Below are 22,920 nucleotides of genomic sequence, written 5' to 3' on the forward strand. Positions count from 1 at the left end.
AGAAGGTGGTGAAGCCTCTGCAGAAGCGTGATCTTCTCACCGCGGACGATGAGCTGGCTCTGGTGCTCCACCGCCGCCGCCTGGTTGCGCGCGATGCAGGTGTAGTTGCCGTTGTGCATCAGGGTGAGGTTGGAGATGCGCAGGGAGCTGGTGAAGTCTATGTTGTCGATGGTGACGCCCAGGCTGGCCGGGATGGGACGGCCGTCCTTCTGCCAGGTGATGAAGACGGGCTGGTCACCGGACATCACCACGCAGGGGATGAACACGCGCTGGCCGATGGAGAAGTGCGGGAACTCGAAGGGGTGGATGGTGGGCGGGACTGCGAGGAGAGAAATTAATTAGCACCTCAGCGGTTTCGCCTCGCAAATGGAAGGTCAACAGCTTCTGCAAACGAGCAACCCGCTCTTCTTCCGTCTTCCCGCCGTCCGACGGCTGGTTTTTTTCCCCTCCTTGTTGGCGGGGACATCTTTTATTAAGGTTTTGCATGCAAAGCGGCTGGAATCCCCTCCCAGACGACATGCATATAACATCCTCTCCCCCGGGGGACGCCGTAGCCATGGCGAGAACCAGATGAGAATTAATGATTTCAAATAACGTCGCTATAAACGGCACTTCAACGCTTATTTAATTCACAACAAAATAGGCATAATAGGCTCCTGGGGATTCCCTCTCGGCTGCGGCGGAATGCTAAACAGCCGAGGCGTAGCTTTGTCTACGCGCCGCGGTCCCCCCCCTCTACGGCGTGCTCGTTAGCACGTCGAGAACCCGCCAGAGAGAGAGGGAAAGGAAGGGGGGATTCGCCGACCCCCGACGCTTCAAATTATGCGGTGTCATTTGAGAAAAGAGAGCCATCTGAGGTTATCGTCATCTGGCTCGGCTGAGGCGGCGCCGCTGAATATTCAGATGAGCGGCAGATAAAGCGGCCGGGATGATGGAGACGGCGCTTCGCTATCAGTGAAGGGAGTTTTCTGTTTACAGGCGCCGATAAAGAAGCGACCCCTCGGCCCGTCGCCGCGACAACGGGGGGCAAATATTGAGGCGGCGCTCGAAGGTATCTCCTCGGCGTGATGTACAGCTGGAAAGCCGCTCCTGAGATTGATGATGTACGGACTCCACCAGCGGCGGGATGATGAACAACTCGTCGCACCATATCGTCTCCACGCTCCCGGGACGCAGGGTTACTTGCGGAGTGTTCAGTTACCCTCTCCACCCTCCCTTTGTTTCAGAAAACCTTTGAAAAAGCTTATAGTTAGCGTTAGCCTAGCCTAACTCGTGTCCCTTCGTCGGTGCACGATAGTAACCTCGTACCTTCTCCCGGGTGCTCCCGAGACACCTGTCTCGACGGGCGTTCACATTATCGATATTAAAGCTGTCATTGTACGATTTCAGCAGTTAGCATGTAACTGTTAGCGCCACTGGTGTTTGTAGCAATAGATGATTTATCCCGCCTGACCCTTTCACCCCCTCGTGTCACGAGCACAAACTCGCTCTTTACCCTGACCGGTCGAGGCAGAAGGCCGTCCACAGCTGCCGAGCTGGGAGTTTCCTCGCTAGCGTCCCTGGACGATGTTGGGTTTGTGTAGCACAGTAGCACAGTGTAGCACAGTGTAGCACAGTAGCACAGTGTAGCACAGTGTAGCACAGTGTAGCACAGTAGCACAGTGTAGCACAGTGTAGCACAGTAGCACAGTGTAGCACAGTGTAGCACAGTGTAGCACAGTGTAGCACAGTAGCACAGTGTAGCACAGTGTAGCACAGTAGCACAGTGTAGCACCGTAGCACAGTGTAGCACATTAGCACAGTGTAGCACAGTGTAGCACAGTGTAGCACAGTAGCACAGTGTAGCACAGTGTAGCACCGTAGCACAGTGTAGCACCGTAGCACAGTGTAGCACAGTGTAGCACAGTGTAGCACAGTAGCACAGTGTAGCACAGTGTAGCACAGTAGCACAGTGTAGCACAGTGTAGCACAGTGTAGCACAGTGTAGCACAGTAGCACAGTGTAGCACAGTGTAGCACAGTGTAGCACAGTGTAGCACATTAGCACAGTGTAGCACAGTGTAGCACAGTGTAGCACAGTAGCACAGTGTAGCACAGTAGCACAGTAGCACAGTGTAGCACAGTGTAGCACAGTGTAGCACAGTGTAGCACAGTAGCACAGTGTAGCACAGTGTAGCACAGTGTAGCACAGTAGCACAGTAGCACAGTGTAGCACAGTAGCACAGTGTAGCACAGTGTAGCACAGTGTAGCACAGTGTAGCACAGTGTAGCACAGTAGCACAGTGTAGCACAGTAGCACAGTAGCACAGTGTAGCACAGTGTAGCACAGTGCAGCACAGTGTAGCACAGTGTAGCACAGTGTAGCACAGTAGCACAGTAGCACAGTAGCACAGTGCTCTGCGTGGAAAGTGTCAGGAGACACCTGGGCTGGGATTTGGAGCCGCAGAAAGAAAACCCGCCTAGACCTGACTGGCCGGCGGCGGACTAACCAACCGCGGCGCTGGCGCGACCGGACCGAACCCATACCTTTCACAGTGACGTAGACGCTCTGGTGGGTGGAGAGCTGAGGCTGCACCAGGACGTTGCAAGTGTATTCCCCTTCGTCCACGTCCTTCTGCACGTCAAACAGCTTCAGCGTGCCGTTGTTCTCGAAGGCCCGCTGGCGGTGGTTGTACGGCAGCAAGTTGGAGTCCTTGTACCACTTGATGGAGTAGTACGGGTAGCCAATGACGCGGCAGTGGATGTACATGTCCCGCCCAGCGATAGCGGTGAGGTTTTTCATCGGTCTGATGCTGGCAGGCCCTTAAAGGACGCATTGGAGACACAGCTCTCTTAAAATGGTTTTGAGGCGGGGGCGGCCGGATCCACGGTATCTGTGCTGAATTGTGTGTTTTAAGGACACCACAAAGTTAACATGCCTTGATTCATTCTGGTTGGATGAAAGAGAAACGGACTTTATCGAGAAGATTTGGATCACACGGTGCCCGAAGTGTCCTGCTAGCGCTAGGAGCTATCTGACGGGAGCTAAAGACGCCGAGCCCTTATCCGAGGGCCGGCCGACACTTTGCGATATCCGTTCCGATTCCCTCTTTGAAAACAGGCATCGGCCAGGATTTGTTGCAGAAATATCTCGATTCGGCCTCAGAGCAAGGTAACCTCTGGGGACTTTGAGACTCCTGACTTGGAGAACACGTGGAGTTCTGGCGAAGATTTCTTCTCGACACGAGGTACAGCTGATTGGTTTGATCGCAATCGATTCCCCGGAGAAAGCGTCGCATCGTAACTAAGCGCGACGGCGATCCGTCAGGAGGTCGGGAAGCGTCCCGACGACTCGGGCTTTTACCGAAAGGGCATCTTCGCCGCCCGGGTTGCCTTTTACCCCCGTTTTTCCTCGGCGTCGTCGCCTGACTCTGGGATGAATCAGAGACAAAGTAGGCGTTCTTGTCCATTTCAGCCCGACGTCGATGTTACCTTTCGCTCCCGCCTGCCGGCTGTTAGTGCCTCTGACAGGCATTTGAGTGGAATGTTCCCTTTCTCCACTCATGAAGCTATTATCACAACCATTACTCACGATGCCGGCTTTCACACACACTTGTGAAAAACCAACAGAATAACCAAGAGGCCTGGGTAGCTCAATGTCTATCACGGAAATGGACTATTATGGTTCTCTTTAAAGTGCTCTAGAAGACATTTTAACTGGGCTCTGTAGGGTTTTCTGAGCACGAGCGTATCCTGGGTTGCTACTCTCTTTAGCACGATTAAGGAGCCAACGATGTGAGAAACAGTCATTACGCTTCCCTCCACAGTGGCACCTGTGAGGATTTATCTTCATTGCTCGGCTGCGTTCGGTAGCGGCGGACCCTCGCTGAAGGACCGCCGCATCGCCCTATTTAGCCTTACAACACGCCCGAGTGAGCGCAATCAAATTAAACCAATCAGCGCCGGAGAGCAACCTCGTCCGACTGGAACGGAGGAAGCGTAATGGATCGCGGGGAGCTCGAGTGCGTCGGCGACCACCGGCCGGCCGCCTCCCCAAAAAATGGCGGGTGGCCTCGCCGCCGCAAACCGGACGTAGCGGTACAAAAGGAGGCGCCGAGAAGGGACGTAGCCCCGAAGAAGCAAACATAAATAGGAACAAATCAAGACATGTTGATGTGTATATGTGATGGTGTGCTGGAAGAGTTGATCTGACAAGCACCTCTTACGTTTATTCGCGCCTGGTAGGAAACGGTCCCGGCCGAGTTGTTGCAGATGCAGCGGTACACCCCTCCGTCCGGCACCTGGGTCTGGCTGATGTTGAGGTGGCTGACCACGTGGCCCTCGGTGTTGGTGTAGTGGGAGATGCGATGGCGGCTGTCTCGCGCCACCGGCTCGTCGTCCAGCGTCCACGTCACCCGAGGCTCCGGCGTCCCCTTCACGGTGCACGACAGCGACACGAACTCGTTGATGTTGTACACCTTCTCGCTGAAGGAGGCCAGGATCTTCGGGGTGCCGTCTGAGCAGGACGGGAGAAGAGGCTCGGATCGTCGGAAACATCTCGGAATCCACGTTAAAAACACAAAGCTTCTATCGGTGTGAGAAGGATTGACGGTGAGTCGCAGAAAGACGACCTCGATGACCGAATGCGAGAGACAATCGGACAAAAGGCCACTCCTGGAAAATGCAGGAACACGATTGGTCGGTGTTCTTGTTGTCAAAGCCGATCTTCTTCTTCTTCTCCTTTGGGCTTTGCCCTTCAGGAGAATCCACCTTCTCCATCTAACCCTATTCTCTGGATCCTCCTCCCTATGCTCTCTCACCACGTCCATCCATAAAGCTTCTCTTCGGTCTTCCTCAAGACCTCCGATTCCAGCATCCGTCTACCAATATGTTCACTTTCCCTCCTCTGACCATCTCGGTCTGGCTTCTCTGACCTTCTCTCCAAAACATCTACCGTGTGCCGTCCCTCTGATGGACTCATTCCCGATCCTCTCCATCCTGGTTGCTCCCAAAGAGAACCTCAACATCTTCATCTCTCCTGTCTTTTGGCCGTTTTCAGTGCTTGTAGTCCATCTTACCAGTGTCTCCTCCACCTTTCCTTTCCTTCTGGCTGATGTTCTTCTATCTCTTCATACCTCTGACACTTTTCTCTGCCCATTCCAACCTGCTTGAACCTGATTCTTCACCTCCACTTCACACTCTCCTACGCTCCGGACCCTCAGCACCTTCTTGATCTCCACTCCCTGTAGCCTCACCATTCCACCAAGGTTCCTCTCATTCACACACACATATTCTGTCTTGCTGCGACTAACCTTCATTCCTCTCCTTTCCAGAGCATACCTCCACCTCTCTAGATGTTCCTCAACCTGCTCTCATTATAGATCACAATGTCATCTGCAAACATGGGTTGTCAAAGCAGATATGACCGTATACTTATAATTTACCTCTGCGAAGAAATCCTACCTGTCAGGTAAATGCAAGAGAAAACAAACCTCTTAGACGCTAAACAAACAAAACACGGTGATCGCAGGAGTTAGCATGTCGCTAACACGCTGTCTGGAAGAGCGCGATGAAACATCCGTCCATTTATACGTTGGTGCGCCAACATGAAGTGCGACCTTCGTGACCACGAGTCTGACCTTCAAGGATGACTTGCACGAAGTCCTGCGCCGACATCTTGCCGTGCCTGGCGAAGCACTGATAGGCTCCGCCGTCGCTCTTGGCCATCCCGGCCATGACCAGGTTCTCCCGGTTCTGGCCGGTCATTCGGACGCTGTTGCTGGGGTAGATGAGCTCGCCGTTGCGGTACCACGACAACTGGTACTCCTCTGAACCGGTGACGCCGCAGGTCAGTGACACCTGGCTGCCGACGCTGCCTTTGACCTTCCGCGGGCTCACCGTGACCTTCAGGGTCTCTGCAGGCCGGGGGAGAAAACCGTCTTGGAAGCGGAAACCAAAACGCCGGCGGGTCGTTTCCGGAAAACGCCGGGACGCCGAAGCTCACCTTTCACCTGCAGCCTCCCGACCACCTCGGCGTTGCCGTAGCCGTTCCACACCTCGCAAACGTAGGTGCCGGTGTCGGCGGGCTGCGCTCGCTCGATCAGCAGGCCCGTCACGCTCTGCCGGAAGCGGGTGTCGGGCTCCAGCGGCCGGTTGTCCTTCAGCCAGCGGTATTTGGGCGCCGGGTGGCCGGACGCCTTGCAGGGCAGCTCCACCCGGTGGGACGCCATCACCTCGCGCCGCTCGAAGCTGTCCAGGATGTGCGGCGCGGAGTTGGCGGGATCTGAAGGATGAAGGCGGGTCGCGTCGTCACACGGCGGTACTTCGAGGTTCTTCCAAACCTTCAGGACACACACCAGGACGTCCTACCTGAGACGATGAGGCGGGCGCTATTGCTCTGTCGGGTCTCTCCTGTGTAGCGATGGCGCGTCATGCATCTGTAGTTGTAGAGCCCGTCCTCCATCTGCACGTCCAGGATATACAGGGCCCCCGTGGACGTGATGAGGAACCGGGACACTGGAGGAGAGAGGACACCCCTGGTTACTTCACTGTGAAGTATGAAGATGTGAAGGTTCCTCTTTGGGAGGGAGGAGGACGGAGAAGATCGGGAAGGAGGCGAAGTCACACTGAGATGGTTTTGGACGTGGACAGAGGAGGGATGCTGAGGATGGAGGTCTGGAGGAAGACCACAGAGGAGGTGCGTGGATGGAGGGGAGGAGGACAGGAAGGCAGACGGTGTTAGATGGAGGCAGATGATCGGCTGTGGACCCTGGAGGGAGCACAGAAGACGACGTAGGTGTTCCCGCTCAAAGGCTCTTCAGCCTCTGAACCAGACGTCACGAGCACAGCCCGAAACACGAGGCAACAGTGAGAATCGATTATCCACCAATTTCATCACAGGAGACATCCATCATCCATCATTCATTCATTCATTCATTCGTTCGTTAACTGCTCCACCGCTCCTGCTCTCCAAGCTGCGAGGCAGTTGAAGCCTATCCCAGCTGTGATTGGGCGAGAGGTGGGGTCACCTGGACCAATCACCGAGCCTCATACAGAGACCTCCGACCGTTCCCCCTCTCCGGGTGTCCATGAAGCTCCTGCATGTGTTTGGACTGTGAGAGGAACCCGGAGAACATGGAGGCTCCACGCATGAAGGTCTTGCTGTGAGGAGGAGGCTCAGCTATCTGTCATTTTAAGAACAAAAATCTCCCTCCAGCTGTCGGGGCGTGACGCCTCCCCGCTCGCTCTTAAGGAGGAAAATCCAATATTGAATAAACTTGGTAAATATTTGCGAGTGGAGAGCGTGAGCGAGCGTCCCGCCGTGGCTTCGTCGCCACCAAACATCTGGCGAGGCTCGTCTAGCGGCTCGTAATCCTGTACGCTCATCTCTCTCGGGGGAAACGCCGCCTCTCGCCATCTCCTCGGCGTTGCCGCTGCCGGCCGAGCCGGAGATCACAGGGCGCTTTGATAGCGGCGGCGCGGGCGTGCTAATATCATGCTAATGTTATGCTAATTCGGCCACCGCGCACAGGAGAGCGGCAGTCGGTGTTTATGAGGAGCGACGCTGCGTAGCAGGTGGCTGCAGGCGGGTTCCACGTGGCGCCGCTGACGGAGAAGCCCGTCTGGACGGCGGAGGAGGGGGCGGAGCCTGCAGATATTGGGACTGATAACATAATCCAGGCGCGGTGCGGTGTGGAATTTCCCTCATTTGGTGGCTACATATTAGCATATTAGCTGGCGCCGCATGTGAGCGTGTGATCAACAGATCCACAGAGGCGGGACCTTCTAGAAGCTCCGGCCAAAACTCCCTGATGCGACTAAAGCTCCCAGAAGATGATGATGATGATGATGATGATGAAGACGAGCGGCCGGACGCACGCGCGAACGGCCTCCCCGCCAATCAGAAGGTCGGCGGTTTGATTCGCGGGTCCTCCTTCCTGAATGAATGAATGCAGGGCGAAAGGGTGAGCGATCAGTAACGTCCGAGAACCTGCTAGAACAGAACCGTCAAACTCATTTTCACCGATGGCCACGTTAGCATAATGGTTGCCCTCAAAGGGCCGCATGGAACGGTAACAGTGTAAACAGAACTAAATGTAATGTGAAATAAATGTAACTGTTCCTTCATGTTAAATAACTCTGAATTTATGACTGATTGAAAGCCAAAATGTGACATATGCATTAGCATAGATGTAAAAAAGAAAAAGATATTTACTCGTTGCTCTGCTCCAAAGCTAGCTTTCAGCGCTGCAGTTTTTGGATGCGGCTTTCTGAACACATTCTGCCGCCATCTTAGTTTGGCTTTTAATTCTTGGACAATTTGTTGTTTTTCTGGAAGGCTAACTTTAGCATATTAGCTTCGCCAACCGACGCCGCCTCATAACGCAAAAGACGCACCGCTTTTCCTCCTTGAAGGACAAACATGTATTTGCCTTCCCATCTTTCTTGAAACAGCCTTCCAGAGGCATCAACTTTTCTCTTCCGGGACATTTAGGGATCATCAGGATTTCATAATTCCATGAATGTGGATTCACTGCGATCTAACGGCAGGACGCCGTCACTTGGTGGGTAACCTGATTGGAATGAATTGTGGGAAATGTAGTTTATTCTCAATGCACACGTTTGACTTCTTAATCTTAAGCCAATCAGAACTTTTAAGATGTTCTTGTGGGCCCCAGAAGATGTGACGGGCCACATTTACAAACATACGAACCTTGCAGAAGAGCTTCTTCACCATTTGATTGGCTGAAGTTAACAGGCTATCTTTAAAATCTCATACCAGCTTTCTTCACCACAAACAAACCGTAGCACACAAAAAACACACTTAATTAAAAAAAGTTACGATGGTCCTCCCTTTTCTTATGAATGAAGTCCAATTTAGAGAACGCTCAAAGTTTGGATACGTAATCCTCCATTTGTGAGGAGAGGAAAAATAACTGGGCGTCTGCCCTTGACTTGGTAACTGTAGCTAGCTAGCGTCACTGTTTTCTGCAGCCGCGGAGTCGCAAGAAGAATCCCTGGGATCAGCAGCGCCCCCTACCTTGAGGCAGGAGAACTGCCTGCCTCACCTAGTGGCAGAAGTTTTGTGATCGCTCAGCACAGGAAACTAGAAACACACATACAGTTGCTGACAAATTGGAAATTGTTCTAGTGTTTAAACATTTTGATAGCGACAGCAACCCAGTGGTAGTGCAGAGCATGCTAGCAGTCATTGAGGCTCGGTAGTCGGCAGCCTCACCACACGTCTCTTCTCACTATTTATACTGTAAATGTGGAAATCCAACCATCTTGATAAACTCTTAACCTTGTGAAGTAAAATAAAAATACCTTTCTAGTGCAAATCACCGATAAATAGAACCATTTCATCCTTTTTTTTCCATTTGACGCCTTTTCCTTTCCAAGATGGCCAAGTGAGGCACGGCCTCTGCTGCCTCCCCTGCCTGCACCTCACTGATCGCAGTTGATGTTTCCATTTTATCCTGGTACACAGATACCCGAGGACGGGGGGGGGGGGGGGGTTCCCCCTTTTCCACCCCCTCCCTCTTTTACCCCCCTCCTCCCCTGAAAGTTGCCCGCCGTCAGAAGGTGACACGGCGGGCTGATGAACGAGGGAAGCTTTCATTAGAACAGACGGCCTGTCAGCGGGACAAAAAGCCAGAGCTGGGAGGGAGACGGGAGCGCCGCTGTTGTACATGAACGTCACACCGGCGTGGCGCGTGTGTGTGTGTGTGTGTGTGTGTGTGTGTGTGTGTGTGTGTGTGTGTGTGTGTGCCCGCCAGAATAAAAAAGATCGTTTCTCAATGAGGAAGACTTCATTTCCATCTGTCACGTTCACACTGGTCCGACGACGAGCGGCTAACAAATATGATGATGCGGCGTTTCGATGTGTGTGTGTGTGTGTGTGTGTGTGCGTGTGTGTGTGTGTGGGTAGGTTGTCGGTTCAATTCCGGCCTCCTCCCGTCTGCATGCCAAAGCGTCCTAGGTTGTTGCACGGCAGCTGTTTTTCCGTGAATGACCAAAACTCAACGGTGAACGCCGAGCGGCTTAGCGCTCGGCGCTAACGCCCAGTGCGATCCCGTGCGCCTGCGTGCGAGTGCACGAGCTCCTCCTCGTGCACGCGTGGTTTTTTTTGCAGCATACAGCTGCACGACGGCGGCGGTCAATAATACCCGGAGGCGCTTCAGCACGCCGTCTCTGCCGCACCCTCTGCATACTAACATGGCCGAGAGACAGCACACACTGTTCTTGTTGTGTGTGTGTGTGTGTGTGTGTGTGTGTGTGTGTGTGTGTGAGCGTGCACGTGTGTCCAAACCCAGTTCGGACGTATATTTCCATCGCCCTCCTCTTCCTCCCACACTGGTGTCTTTTGTGCATCGTCGCTCAATGGCCCCAATGAAGCGCCATGTTAGCCGCGCTGCGCCTGCTAGCGGCCTCTTTGTTCGCCCGTTTCTTTTACAAAAAAAAAATTTCAGCGCGTCCCAAAAACACGGAGTTACCTCGGCTCCCGGAGTCATTTCAATACTCCATAATTGAGACGTGAGCGGAGGAGAGATGAGATGGGAGGAGGAGGAGGAGAGAAAATAAAAGATCAAGAGGGGGGGGGAGGAAAAAAAGAAAGCACCGCAGGGATTCAACCACTCTCTGTCATCTAAAATGACTTACAAATTAGCTTACAGCTACGCGCTCCCAGCCGAGGGGGAGAGACAACTTTCATATGCTAATTCAGATCATGGCTAGGCAGAGCAATTATCAAGAAGAAGAAAAAACGCCAGCAGTATCTGTCACACGGATCTCCACGGCTGCTTCCAGAAGCCGGATCAGATGCTCCCTGGACCCGCGGTCTCCACCCGAGAAGAACCGGCATTCGTTCTGTTTATATGGAACAAAAAAGGAGAGGCGGGGTTCATCCTGGACCACAACCTTCACCTTCTCATCCATGCATCATCTGGAGTCCTACAACCTTCACCTTCTCATGTATTTCTGATTCTGATGAGCACGTTATGGAGAGACGTCCAAGAGTTCTCCCTCTAATTCACACGTCTGGACAATGCAGGGTCTCCAGTGTGTTTGGACCCTTGGAGGAACCCGGAGAACATGGAGAGTCCACAGAAAAAGCCCCCATGTGGGAATCCAACCGGGGACCCTCTGGCTGGAGGTGGCGGCTCTGAGAACATATTTGTGAAGATCTTGAGAAGGCCGCTGGTGGTGGATGGACCGCGACCGCTTCTCCTGACATGGACGAGGTCCCCGGTGGTCTTGAAAGCCTCAGCCTGCTCTCCTCCGACCCGGAGCTTCTCGGCTTCTCCACGCCGAAGTCAGCTGACGACGCAGGTGGAAAGCGCTCGCTCATCACTCTGTCTCAGAGTGAATTAGCCGGCGGAGCGAGGTCCCAGAGGACCTTCTCAATGTCACCGCGACCTTGGGCTCTTCAGCTGGAGGCAGCCATTCATAGACAGACATGCAGCCAGTGAACCTCCTGCAGGTTCTTGGACTGTGGGAATCAGTGAGGCGCAGGCAGGGGAGGCAGCAGAGGCCTCCGCCTCACTTGGCCATCGAGGAAAGAAAAAATGACAAATGAAAAAAGAATGAAATGGTTCTATTTATCGGTGATTTCCACTAGAAAGGTATCTTTATTTCACGTCACCAGTTTTACACCAGTTTTATATTCAAAATGGCTGGATTTTTACTGTTTAAATACTGAGAACACACGTGCGGTGAGGCTGCCGACAGTTGAGCCTCAATGCCGGCTGACCGCTAGCATGCTCTGCACTAACACCGGATTGCTGTCGCTATCAAAACGTTTAAACACTTTTGCTAGATGAACTACATCGTGCTGAGCGATCGGAAAACGGCTGCCAAGAGCCACTAAGTGAGGCACGGGGTTCTCCTGCCTCACGGTAGGGGGCGATCCTGATTCCAGGGATTCTTCTTGCAGCTCCTCGGCGTACTCTGTGAATAAGTTACTCTGCGGGGTTCATATGTTTGCAAATGTGATTGTGATGAAGTCTCACCAGCCTGTAACCACACCGCACCTCACCGGTGGGAATCCAACCGGGGACCTTCTCGCCGTCGGGCGTCCGGGATGATAATGAGTGGATGATGAGCCGGAGCCGGGCTGTAATTAGGCTCCGGTCAGGGTTATTGGCTGGACGGGGCCGAGATAAGCATCTCCAGGGAGGGGTCCCCCCACCAATTTAGAGTCCCTCTAATAAAAATCATTTGTCATTTGTTCAGGGGGCCCGCTGACAGCTGCCGGGGGGGGGGGCAGGGTTGCCATGGCAACACAGCAGCCAACGCTCGCTCTCCCCTCGGAACGCTGGGCGGCGGAGGAGAAGCTGCTCGCCTGGACACGCCAAACACTCTGAGGGACGTGGGATCCATTCGCCGGCACTCCGAGAAGCTCCGCCTCCTCAGGCTGGGGTTCAGAAGGTCGGTCAGTGAACTTTCAGACAAGGCTTCCAGCGGGAGAGAGAAGATGATCGTTCTGCTTCCTCAGGCCAATGACGGAGAGGTGAGCAGAAGGTCGTACATCTCTGTACGATTCGTGTGGAAATCATCTTGTCGTGGAAACCGGACTTGAATTTCTTCAGTTGGAGATGTTTCAGCCCTGAGCCCAGAGGGTCCTCAGGTCTGAGGACAACCTCTGCACAAACAGATGGTCCAACACAGGAGAGCCTCCACCTCAGGACAGGACTCCACGGTCCACCTCCACCTGAAGGACGAGGGCCATTCCTTCAAAAACAGCAACATCAGTATTCTGTCCGGAAAGACAGAAGGTTCCAGAGAGAGTCAAAGGAGCGTCTTTGTGAAATCTCTGAACAGAGGAGATGCCTCGGACGAGACCTTTCACCAACATCTAACGCCACACCAGGATCGATACCAAGCAACCAGGAAAGACCCACCACCGGAAGCATCCACGCTAACTTCCACCTGAGCCTCAGGTCATGAGATCCAAGAGGTTTCATGTCTTTGTTGAGCTTCACCTTTTCACAGTCTGGTAATCCACAAAAACTGCGCTTTAGTCTCAACAAATTAGCCCTCGTTAGCATAACATCCCTTAGCATAACAACCGCCTTGGAATAACAACCCCGTTAGCATAACAAACCAGTTAGCATAACATCCCCCTTAGAGCTAGAAGATTTGAGTTCCCCAAGAGCTGGAGGACTGAGAACCTGCACAGATGTGTCTCCATGTGATTCGTGGATGAAAGGGTGAACGGTTGTACGTCTCTATATGGGGCCCTGTGATTGGCCGGTCCATGAACATCACGATTTACATCTAATTCCTCCCCAAAAGAGCACCGATTCACGTCTTCCTTCACAGGCTAAATGCTAAGGAAGACCTCGTCCGGGTGTCCGAGAACCGGTCCGGGTGTGGATGTTCTCTGCAGGCGGCGGGGTTGAGTCACGGTCGGGATCCTTTTTTTCGTATCCTTCAATCGCCGCCGCCGCCGATCAGCCGCGGCCTCCCTCTGCTCATTAGCGGACTCACGCTAGCCCGGGGCTAGCTTGGCTTCGCCTCGCCTCGTGTGTCAGTGCCGGATGAAGACGTCATCTTCTGCCCGGGCGAATACACCGCCATTACGACCGGACGCCCACGGATGTGCGGCGATATTCCAATCGGGGGGCGGGGGCTCGTCGCCCGCGGCGCTCGGCCTCCACGCCGACCCGGATTCATCCGCCATGTTAAAACACACACACACACACACACAGATTCCACTGTGTCAGCTCCTCTGTCCATTATGGGCTTCCATCAAAACGACAGGATCTCGGTTTTGTGCCGACGAGAGCCGGCGCCGCCCGACCCAACAAACAATCCGCCGATGGATGGCGTTCGGGGGGGCGGCGGCGGCGGCGAGGGAGCGGGGCCTATTAAACCCCCGACGGTTGTGTGTTTACAACGCTATCATTAGCCGCTCACTAAATGAGTCAGTGTTGAGCCTCAGCTGTACCTTCATGAATATTCATCTCCACTCTGAGTGGAACCTCTGTCTGCGTGTGTGTCTGTGTGTGTGTGTGTGTGTGTGTGTGTGTGTCTGCGCGTCTCTGTGCGTGTCTGCACATGTGTGTGTGTGTGTGTGTGTGTGCATGCATCAAGGAGACCATTAGCATCCCCTCCATCACAATCCCTGAGTTTGTCTGGCCAATAAGTCAAAGCTGACAACAATTTCGACTTTTTGCCAAACTCTGACAAAACAGGCTTTTTGGTGTTTGTGTGTGTACGTGTGCGTATGTGTGTGTGTGTGTGTGTGTGTGTGTTGGGGTTATCATCCAGCCATCATGCTTGTACACACGCCGACAAAACAGGAAGTAAATAACTGCCGTCACAACTTGGCAATCGTTAGCCGAACATGCACATTCAGGTGTGTGTGTGTGTGTGTGTGTTCTGACGATCTCCTGAAAGATCACCTGAAGATGAATCCCCCCCCCCCGGGCTCACGGCGGAGGCCTCAAACGACGTGTATCGGGGTAATTGCGGCGGCAAGCGTAGCGGGCCGAGCGTCGGCGCCGAGCGTCGGGCCAAGAGGAGGATTAGATAATCAAACAGTCGGCCACTTTAAATAATGTGCGTCTCCTCTGGGAGGCCGGAGCCCCTTCTGCTTTAATTGGCTGATTTTCCCATCATTACCGTCGAGGGCCTCGCTAATTCTGCATGCTTAAATATTCAGGAGCGAAGCAGGAGGAGGAGGAGGCGGCGGCGGCACTACATCCTCCAGCCTTCCATCCTCCAACCCTCGTTCCTCAACCAAACTATCCTCCACCCTCCATCCTTCGCCCCCCGGCTTGTCAGGAGTGGAGACTCTTTACGGCGGTGCGACGCGCGCCGTAATTAATCCGAGTTTACGGTGTCATCCTGTTATTACGGGCCGTGCGCAGCAACCGGGCCGGGAGTCCATTACGGCGCCGGCACGTCAGATCAATCATCCACAGGCCGGGATGGAGGACGAGCTCCAGGTATGTAAACGCACTTTACGCGCACGTTCATTCATTTCGGGCGACCGATCACGAGACCCCGAAAAAGACAACCGTCCATTCACTCGTCGAGGCCTTCAGCCATGTTTCCGGGAGGTCCTCCGGCCCTGGAGCTGGCCGCGGTGCTGAAAGCCTCTGGAGAAACTCCACGTATTTTATTAGCGGCTGTCAGAGGAATCAGAGCTGTTTGCACGGTTAATGAGGCGAGACGCGGAGAGATTTAAAGATCATCTCATTCACACTCGGAGACGGGCGCCCCGCTCGCGTCGGGTTTTAATTTTTTTTTTTTTTTTTTTTTACTCCTTCAAAACGGAAAATCTCACGATTAGCCGGAAGGAACTTAAGAAGCCGCACGACTGATGAGGTGACGGCGGCGTCAATCAGCAACACGCAGGACTAAACACATAAATACGAACACGGTAGAAGGTTGAAACCGGGCCTCTGAGGGCCTCGGCTCGGATTCGGCCCGCCGAGGTGCACGTGACGTGCACGATGGTACCGAACTCCACATCACAAGGAGACGGACGTCTGCACGGCTCGCAATGATCAGAAGAGCAGCAGATGTTGTTAGAGGGCCACATCAGGGATGAAGTGCTGTGCCTGGAGGCCACACACACACACACACACACACACACACACACACACACACACACACACACAGTGGATCCCTGCCTGGATTCAGACTTCAATAAGCGCTTCAGCGTCTGATTGCAAAAACACCACGTTATGGGGAAAGTAGGCCGGGGGTTTTTTGGGGTGGAGGGGTTTTTTGGGGGGGCATTAATCAGACCCCCGGCAGACGACACACGCTGAGGGCGTCGGCGTGTCAGCTGACCACGAGGAGTCGTTAACGGGCTGATTTCACACACCATTTATCCGCCTCCCTTCTCCGGGGGGGGGGGGGGGGCAGCACAACTGGGATTACCATGTAATCAAACTCACACTCGGGCCTCCACCTGTCCTCACAAAGGCACCAAATCAGCCCCAGAACCCCCCCCCCCCCCCTCCCCTCCTTAATGCCCCCCCTTGCTTTTCATCTCCTGCCTCCTCGCCGTCCTCTCCTCGCCCCCCCGCCGCCCCCTCGCTCTCCCCGCAGAGCATTAGCTTGCAGTGGTCAGAGCCGCTTGACAGCTGCTCCACCTGAAGAATATCAATCAAGGTTGCCGTGGCGACGGAGTCAGGCTCGGCTCCTCTCCGTCCCCGCGAGAGGGACGCCGCCGTCGGTTTGTTTTAGCGACGCGCGAAAGCCTCGCTAAGCCGGGTCTTTATTATTCAGCTTCTCCGGCCGGGACCTTAAAAGCGTGATATTTTCCGGTGCGGCTCGTTGCTAATTTCTCTGAGGCGTGGCTAATTGAGCTGCGGCGAGGAAAAACCCGGGAGACGTCTGTGACCATCACCGGAGACGAGGCGTGCAGACAGGCGTGGGATGGAGCCGTCCATCACCGCCAGCACGCCGCTCAGAGTCAGACCCCTGCTCACGGGCGCTAATCGCCGATAAAGACCTGTCTCTTTGTGCACGGCGGGGAAAAAAAACAAGGAAAAATATCTCGGAATATACAAACCCGGGGCCGGGACGACACAGGGGACGGCCTAATTGCTCTAATCTACGCTCACACACACACACACACACACACACACACACACACACACACACACACTCGTTCCCTGCCAGACGCTGCTGCTAAGCATCATGCTAACCGGCGGAATGAGTCCCCAGACCCGTCATCAGCGGCGCTGGAGCCGGGCCCGCCGGCGAGGGGTTAAGTAAATATTGGGCGAAGCAGCTGCTCTCTGAGTGCCATCGTCTGCCCGGGCGTCGCTGCTCGGCCCCCGCTAAGGCATAAATCACACACACACGCACACACACACACTCGTTAAACAGCCCCGCCTGCCGAGGAGGCCCATCAGCAGCAGACACCAGCCCGTGGCGGTGGAAGATGATCCGCAACGTTTCTAAAGGAGAATCTCGTGATGGCACGGTTTTGTTTTGAAATCTAGATCCCGCTTGTGCTAACATGCTAGCGTGCTTGTGCTAGCATGCTTGTGCTAGCATGCTGGGATTAGCATGTGCGCCTTGCAATGCGGTCTCACTTCTGATTATGCTAGCGTGCTAATGCTAGCTGTGCGGGTACTTTGTTTGAGGCGGACGCAGAGTGAGGCATATGTTTGCAAGCAGAACGAAGAAGCCGCTAGACCTTCTGGAAATCAGGATTTTTCTTCTCGTTCTGCATTCCCACAGGCAGCGAGGGACCAGTGGCCTTCAAACCACCTAAGAAGAAGATAAGGTAGGCAACATGGACACCGTGGAGCTGCCACAGTGTTGATGGAATAACAACCATGGACCATCAGATGGTCTGCTCTGCTTCATCGTGTGAAGAACTCCACTCTCCTTCTGGTCCAAGTGGAGATGTTCCTCTGCCAGCCCTGGACACTCCTCTGAGGAGTAGCAGGACTGAGGAGCTCGGACCTCCGTTTCTCGCTGCTTCTGTCCATTTTGTCCAAGAGAACATCTGTGGCGCGGCTTGAGTTCCTCCAATCACCAATGAGGTTCCTGTGGAACCCTAAGAAGACCCGCCTGAGAGCAGGAGCTGAGATGGACCTGAAGGTCCGTGATTCCTGTGCCGTCCCGATGCTCCAGGGAACGTTCTGGTCCCTGAGAAGGTCCTGCAGTGAGAATCGAGGCTGACAACGTGAGAAGGTCCCGGTGAACAAACAAATCATCCTGATTGGAGCTTCAAGGAGACCTGGAGAAGAGTCGCGTCCCGCTGTTCTTTTTCAGCCCGAATGAATAAAACAGCGCGAACCGACGACGCCCTAATTTATGACGCGGCATCCGAGAAGCCACATTCACTGCCCGCCGCCCGGATCTCCGCCTCCGCCGTCCATCAACCGCGGACGCCGGCGAGTGAAAACGCCCAATTAAACCTTCAGCGGCGTTCTGGGGGGGCGACGGCGGCCTGCGAGAGGACGGGAGCGGCCGTTAGCGCCCCTCGTTAGCATACCGCTCTAAATTACCGCCATCGCCTGGGCAGCGTTTAATACGCCGTCCCACAAATAACGGCGGTGAGCCGTTTACACGCCGCCCCGTGTGGCCGGTCGCCGCGGTAATTAGGAAGTGATGAGGGTGTAATTGGGTGCATTCGGGGCGGGAGGGGGCGGAGCCTGCGGGGGTCAGGGGTCGAGGAGGGGGCGGAGCTCGGCGGGGACGTTCTGCTTGACGTTCTCCGCCGTCAAGAAAGCGGGAGACGCTCCTCCTCCCCGAACATCTCTTGTTTCTCCTGCGAGGGGGGAGGTTTGCTGGTTACCGCGGCAACCAAGAGCGACTCTCGGGCATTATGCGTGGGGGAGGGGGGCCGGATCAGGGGGGAGGGGTCAGAGGGTTACTGCACCGCACAAACAAAAGGAGGTGGAGGTGCTGGATGGGGAGCGCCGCCGCCGCCGCCGCCTCCTGCTCGCAACCAGGTGAGGAACATCCAACCTCCTGGTTCGACGCCCCCTTTCATTAATATGGAGCCAGAACTTCCAGTCCACGTGGTCCCTGTTAACCTTCACCCCCCCCCCCGGAGGTGTCCTGACGTCCACGGCGAGGACGCGAGGAGGCTGACAGCCGGCGCCCTCTGACCCGGCGACGGCAGCCCGCGGAGAAACAGACTGGCGGAGACAAACAGAGCCGTGGGGTTCGTGTAATGACTCTGCTGCCCCCTGTGGTGGGGATGACCTTATAAACAACAACAAACTGTCACGGCGGCCGGGCCCGCTGGGAGCTGCCCTCCGCGCAAGGGCAAACGCCTGCGCTCGCCTGACAGGACGGCCGGCGCTCGCCGAGGAGCCTGTCGTCGGGTTAAACGACGCGGACGCCGCCGGGTTTACCGCTCGTAACCGTCAATCTCGCAAAGACGGGACGTTTTCACCCATCCATCACGCGGCACATTATCGCCGATAGATGGCGAGGCGTTCATTTCCATGTGGATCGTCAAAAGGCCGCGGCGCCGCGTTCTCGCCGAGCGGCTGCTTTTTATCGCGGGAGCCGATCAGCGGCGGGCGCCGTGAATCAAACGGCGGAGGAGACGTCCCGGTGTTCCAAGGGTGGAAGGGTTGGCGGAGAACTTTCATGTCACGGTGAAGGAGACGGGGCGGGAGGAGGGCGACAAGTCAAAGCGAGGCATATGGCGTCTTGAGGTTTCGGGTCGACGAGAGCTGACAGGTTAACTGAACATTTGGCGGCGGGCGGCGGGGGTTAGCTAGCTTGGCGGCAGGGGTTCGCGGGGGCGAAGGAGACGCCGGGGAGGCTCGGCGCAGGTTCCTTAGCGTGAAGCGTGTGCTCCGGGCACGGGGGGGGGGGGGGGGCGGCGGTCGCTAAACGCTCCCATCTGTTCGTATCCCGAGGCGCCGCCGGGGAAAGTGATGCCGTATGCAGATGAGCTGCTGCTGTACCTTCCACTTCCAACGGGGAAAGAACCATCTAAATATATTTGAATAATAGGAGTGGCAGGCGGCGGCGAGGTCAAAGCGTTTGCTTTTCACCTGCCCGTGATCCCGGCGAGGGTCTTAACTACGCCTTCATTAGCGCGCCGCCGCCTCCGGCTGCATCCCCGGAGAGGACGCCGCTTAACGGCTACACCGACACGCATTAAACCGGCGATTAAGACGTGGAGGAACGCAGCGCCGAGGATTCCTACCACGCTGCGTATCTCTGTCTTCATCAAGAAGTTATATTCGAAATCATGTCGTCACGGCGCCGCGCTTGAACGCCGTAGCCGGGCTTTAGCGCGGTTAGCGCTTCGGCCTCCCCGGTCGGTCCTTTCCGTGCGTGTTCTCTGTGTTTCTTGCAGGAGGTTCATCGGTGATCCTACGTTTTCCGGACGGGCGGATGAGAGGGTGAACGGTCACGTTTCTACATGCAGTCCCGTGATCGGCCGGTCCACGGTGACGCCCTTCCCTGGTCCAATGGCAGCTGGGATCGGCTCCACGGCCCGGGTGCAGGATTAGCCGTGCGGATGAAGATGAACGAATGAATAAAGATCTGCACGTTTCCTACGAGTGTCTGGCGGCTTCACTTCGGGGTATCGCTCCAGTCTTACATGGATCCCCGCTTGCGTCGCCTTCGACCCCGTTTTCATCCGGCGGCGGCGCAAAAGTTAAGGATAAGGAGCTTTCGATGGAGCGACGGGTTCGGGGGGCCGCCGAAGAGAGGGAGGAAGGAAAGCAAAGCCCGGACTGATTTGAATCTGGTAAACTGTCAGAGAGAGGGATTACCCCGACAAATCCCCGGCGAAAATAGAGGCCTAAGTTATTTACTAGCCTTACAACCAGCTGCAAACCATCTGCACTTAATTGTAAGACACAAACTTTATGGAGATCAGCGGGGGGGATTAGGGCGCAAAGCCTCTTACGCCGCAGAATTGGTGTCCCTGCTTCGAGGGACGGTTCGGGGGAGGGCGCTCCAGGCATGTTCCGAGGAGGACGCCGAGCTAGATAGCGAGCTAGCGAGCTAGCTAGCTACCAAGCTAGCGTGTCGCACGGCGGCTGTTATGGGCGCGCCTCAAGTCCGCTTCTCTTCACGGAGCGCGAGTGAGACCCGAACCGTTCCACCGAGAACCCGAGCGCCATTGTTTCATGTAGGTCGGCCGGCGTTACGTCGGCATTGGCGGCCGTCTGAAGACGGGAGATAAGAGGTCCTGTCCAAGCTACTGGGTGGCAGGTAGCCAGGGTAATCCTATTTCAGAAGATCTGGGCTGGAGGCGGGGCTTGATGGCAGGGGGTCACGCAAGGGGGAGGAGCCTGAGGAGGTGGCGGGGGGGCGGAGGGGGGCATCCATGGCTAATGAACACACACACACACACACACCTGTTCATGTAGCATCATTTCCTGTCAGCTTCTCCTCCAGGAGATCATCTGAGAACATCTAGCAGAGCCTCAGCTGCCGGACGCTCCTTTATTTCCTTCCTCCGATAATTCCTGTCGTCTCCATATGTTGGACAGCAGGGGTGGGGGGGCGGAGGGGCGGGGCTCGATACTCGATGGCGTGCCGTGCATGAGTGTGTGTGTGTGTGTGTGCGTGTGTGTGTGCACGGGCTCGGCGGGTGTCAGGGATTAGGCCGTCCTGTCTGGACACACGTCTTCAATAATTAGATGGGGCTGCTCATTGTGTGTGTGTGTGTGTGTGTGTGTGTGTGTGTGTATGCGTGTGTGTGTGTGTGTGTAAAAAAAAAGCTACCTCAGTGACCAATCGTGTGCCTCAGTGCCGGGTTTGCTTGACGGACAGGTGTCGAAAAGGAGAAAACAAGGGACAACTTGTTTCTATTTCCTTAAATTAGATACATGGTTCACACACACACACACACACACACACAGCAAATCAAAGCTGTAAAACATGGTAAACACACCCACTGAGTAAAGATTACACACACACACACGGTGCCCCCCCCCTCTTCATTAGCAGGTATAATCCCCCGATGGCCCATCTGCCAGACAGCAGAGCCACAAAACACACAGCAAACAAGGCCGGCCCTTTCGGAGGCCCCATAATGGCCGCCGCCGCCGCCGCCGCCTCACACACACACGCTGTGTTTGCTCAGGGGCCCCGAGGCTGGACGGGCCGCACGCCGTCTCCTCGATGGCGGAGGACATTGGTGGGGCCGATAAAAAGCCTTCGTGCCCTCAGGATCACACAGGACCTCCAGCAGCAGCTCACACATTAGCATCAACGCTAGCTTTTTCAACGATCGATCGATAGATAGATCGATAGATAGATACTGAGTTATATCACACACACACACACAAATGAGATGGATACAATTTGTATTTATACCAAGTGACGTGAAAATGTTTTTAACAAACTAGATGGATATAAAATGTGTATATCTTAAAAAATACATTTAAAATAAATGTTCATACAAACAAAATGAGATGTGAATAAGCAAGATGGGTATAGAATATGTGTATATGTGTCAAAAATGAGATGGACATAAAATGTATGGATATACATCAAATTGAATGGATGTAAAATATATCCAAATTTACAAAATGAAATGGATATCATTTCAAGACACATAATGAGATGGATATAAAATCTATGTATTTATAAAAATTGAGATGGATATAGAATATATATTTTCAGAATGCGATAAGTATTTAAATAATACAAATTGAATGAATACCTGACATACATAATTAAATGGGATCCACACATACATTTACTGAATGAAATAATGAGATGTGTCATTAAATTAAATATTGATCATTCATGTATATTCAGAATAAATGGCTTTAAAATATAGAAAAACACAAATGATATTTCCAGAACCAGACGGCTATTAAATGATGTATAGAAAATGAAATGTCATTAAATGAAACACTGAGAATTAATATAAATTCAGAATAGATGGCTTTAAAAATAATATATATATATATACATATAAAATAATATACATATATACAAATGATATGACCAGAACAAGATGGATATATAATTATATTTAGAAAATTAGACGTGTCATTATTTTATTGCTGGGAATTGATATATTATTCAGAATGAGATGGTTTCATGTATACGGTATATATATATCTATGTATACAGGACTGTTTCAGAAAATTAGAATATTGTGATAAAGTTCTTTATCTTCTGTAATGCAATCATGATATTCTAATATTTTCAGATAGGATTTTGGAGTTTTCCGAAGATGTAAGCCATAATCAGCGATATTAAAATAATAAAAGGCTTGCAATATTTCAGTGGATTTGTAATAAATCCAGAATGTATGACGTTTTCGTTTTTGTACAGAAGATAAAGAACTTTATCACAATATTCTAATATTCTTAGACACCCTGTATGTATATGCAGAGTTCTTCCAGGGTGCGTCTGCAGTGCTGGAGGGCAGCAGATGTCGAAGTATCGGTTTGAGGCCCCGCGGGCCTCGTGCACGCCGTTCCCCCGGGTCGCGGCGGCGGCGGCGGCGGCGTCCCTTTCA

General features: G+C 53.8%; 1 protein-coding gene across 3 annotated transcripts in view; it reads right to left on the minus strand.

Moving 5' to 3' along the window:
* Positions 1 to 22,920, minus strand: part of dscama (Down syndrome cell adhesion molecule a) — a 70,352-nt gene that overhangs the window by 21,619 nt on the left and 25,813 nt on the right. For all 3 annotated transcript variants that reach the window (XM_086160747.1, XM_086160748.1, XM_086160746.1), the window contains exons 4-9: positions 6,348 to 6,494; positions 5,983 to 6,261; positions 5,618 to 5,893; positions 4,198 to 4,494; positions 2,526 to 2,801; positions 41 to 319 (exon numbers count right to left, since the gene is read on the minus strand). In XM_086160747.1, coding sequence (XP_086016873.1) covers positions 41 to 319; positions 2,526 to 2,801; positions 4,198 to 4,494; positions 5,618 to 5,893; positions 5,983 to 6,261; positions 6,348 to 6,494 — 1,554 coding nt within the window. The remainder of the gene's footprint in view (positions 1 to 40; positions 320 to 2,525; positions 2,802 to 4,197; positions 4,495 to 5,617; positions 5,894 to 5,982; positions 6,262 to 6,347; positions 6,495 to 22,920) is intronic.

This window comes from Fistularia commersonii, chromosome 15, assembly GCF_037954325.1.
Source record: "Fistularia commersonii isolate RoL2024-O1a breed Wild chromosome 15, RoL_Fcom_v1.0, whole genome shotgun sequence".
Lineage (NCBI taxonomy): Eukaryota > Metazoa > Chordata > Actinopteri > Syngnathiformes > Fistulariidae > Fistularia > Fistularia commersonii.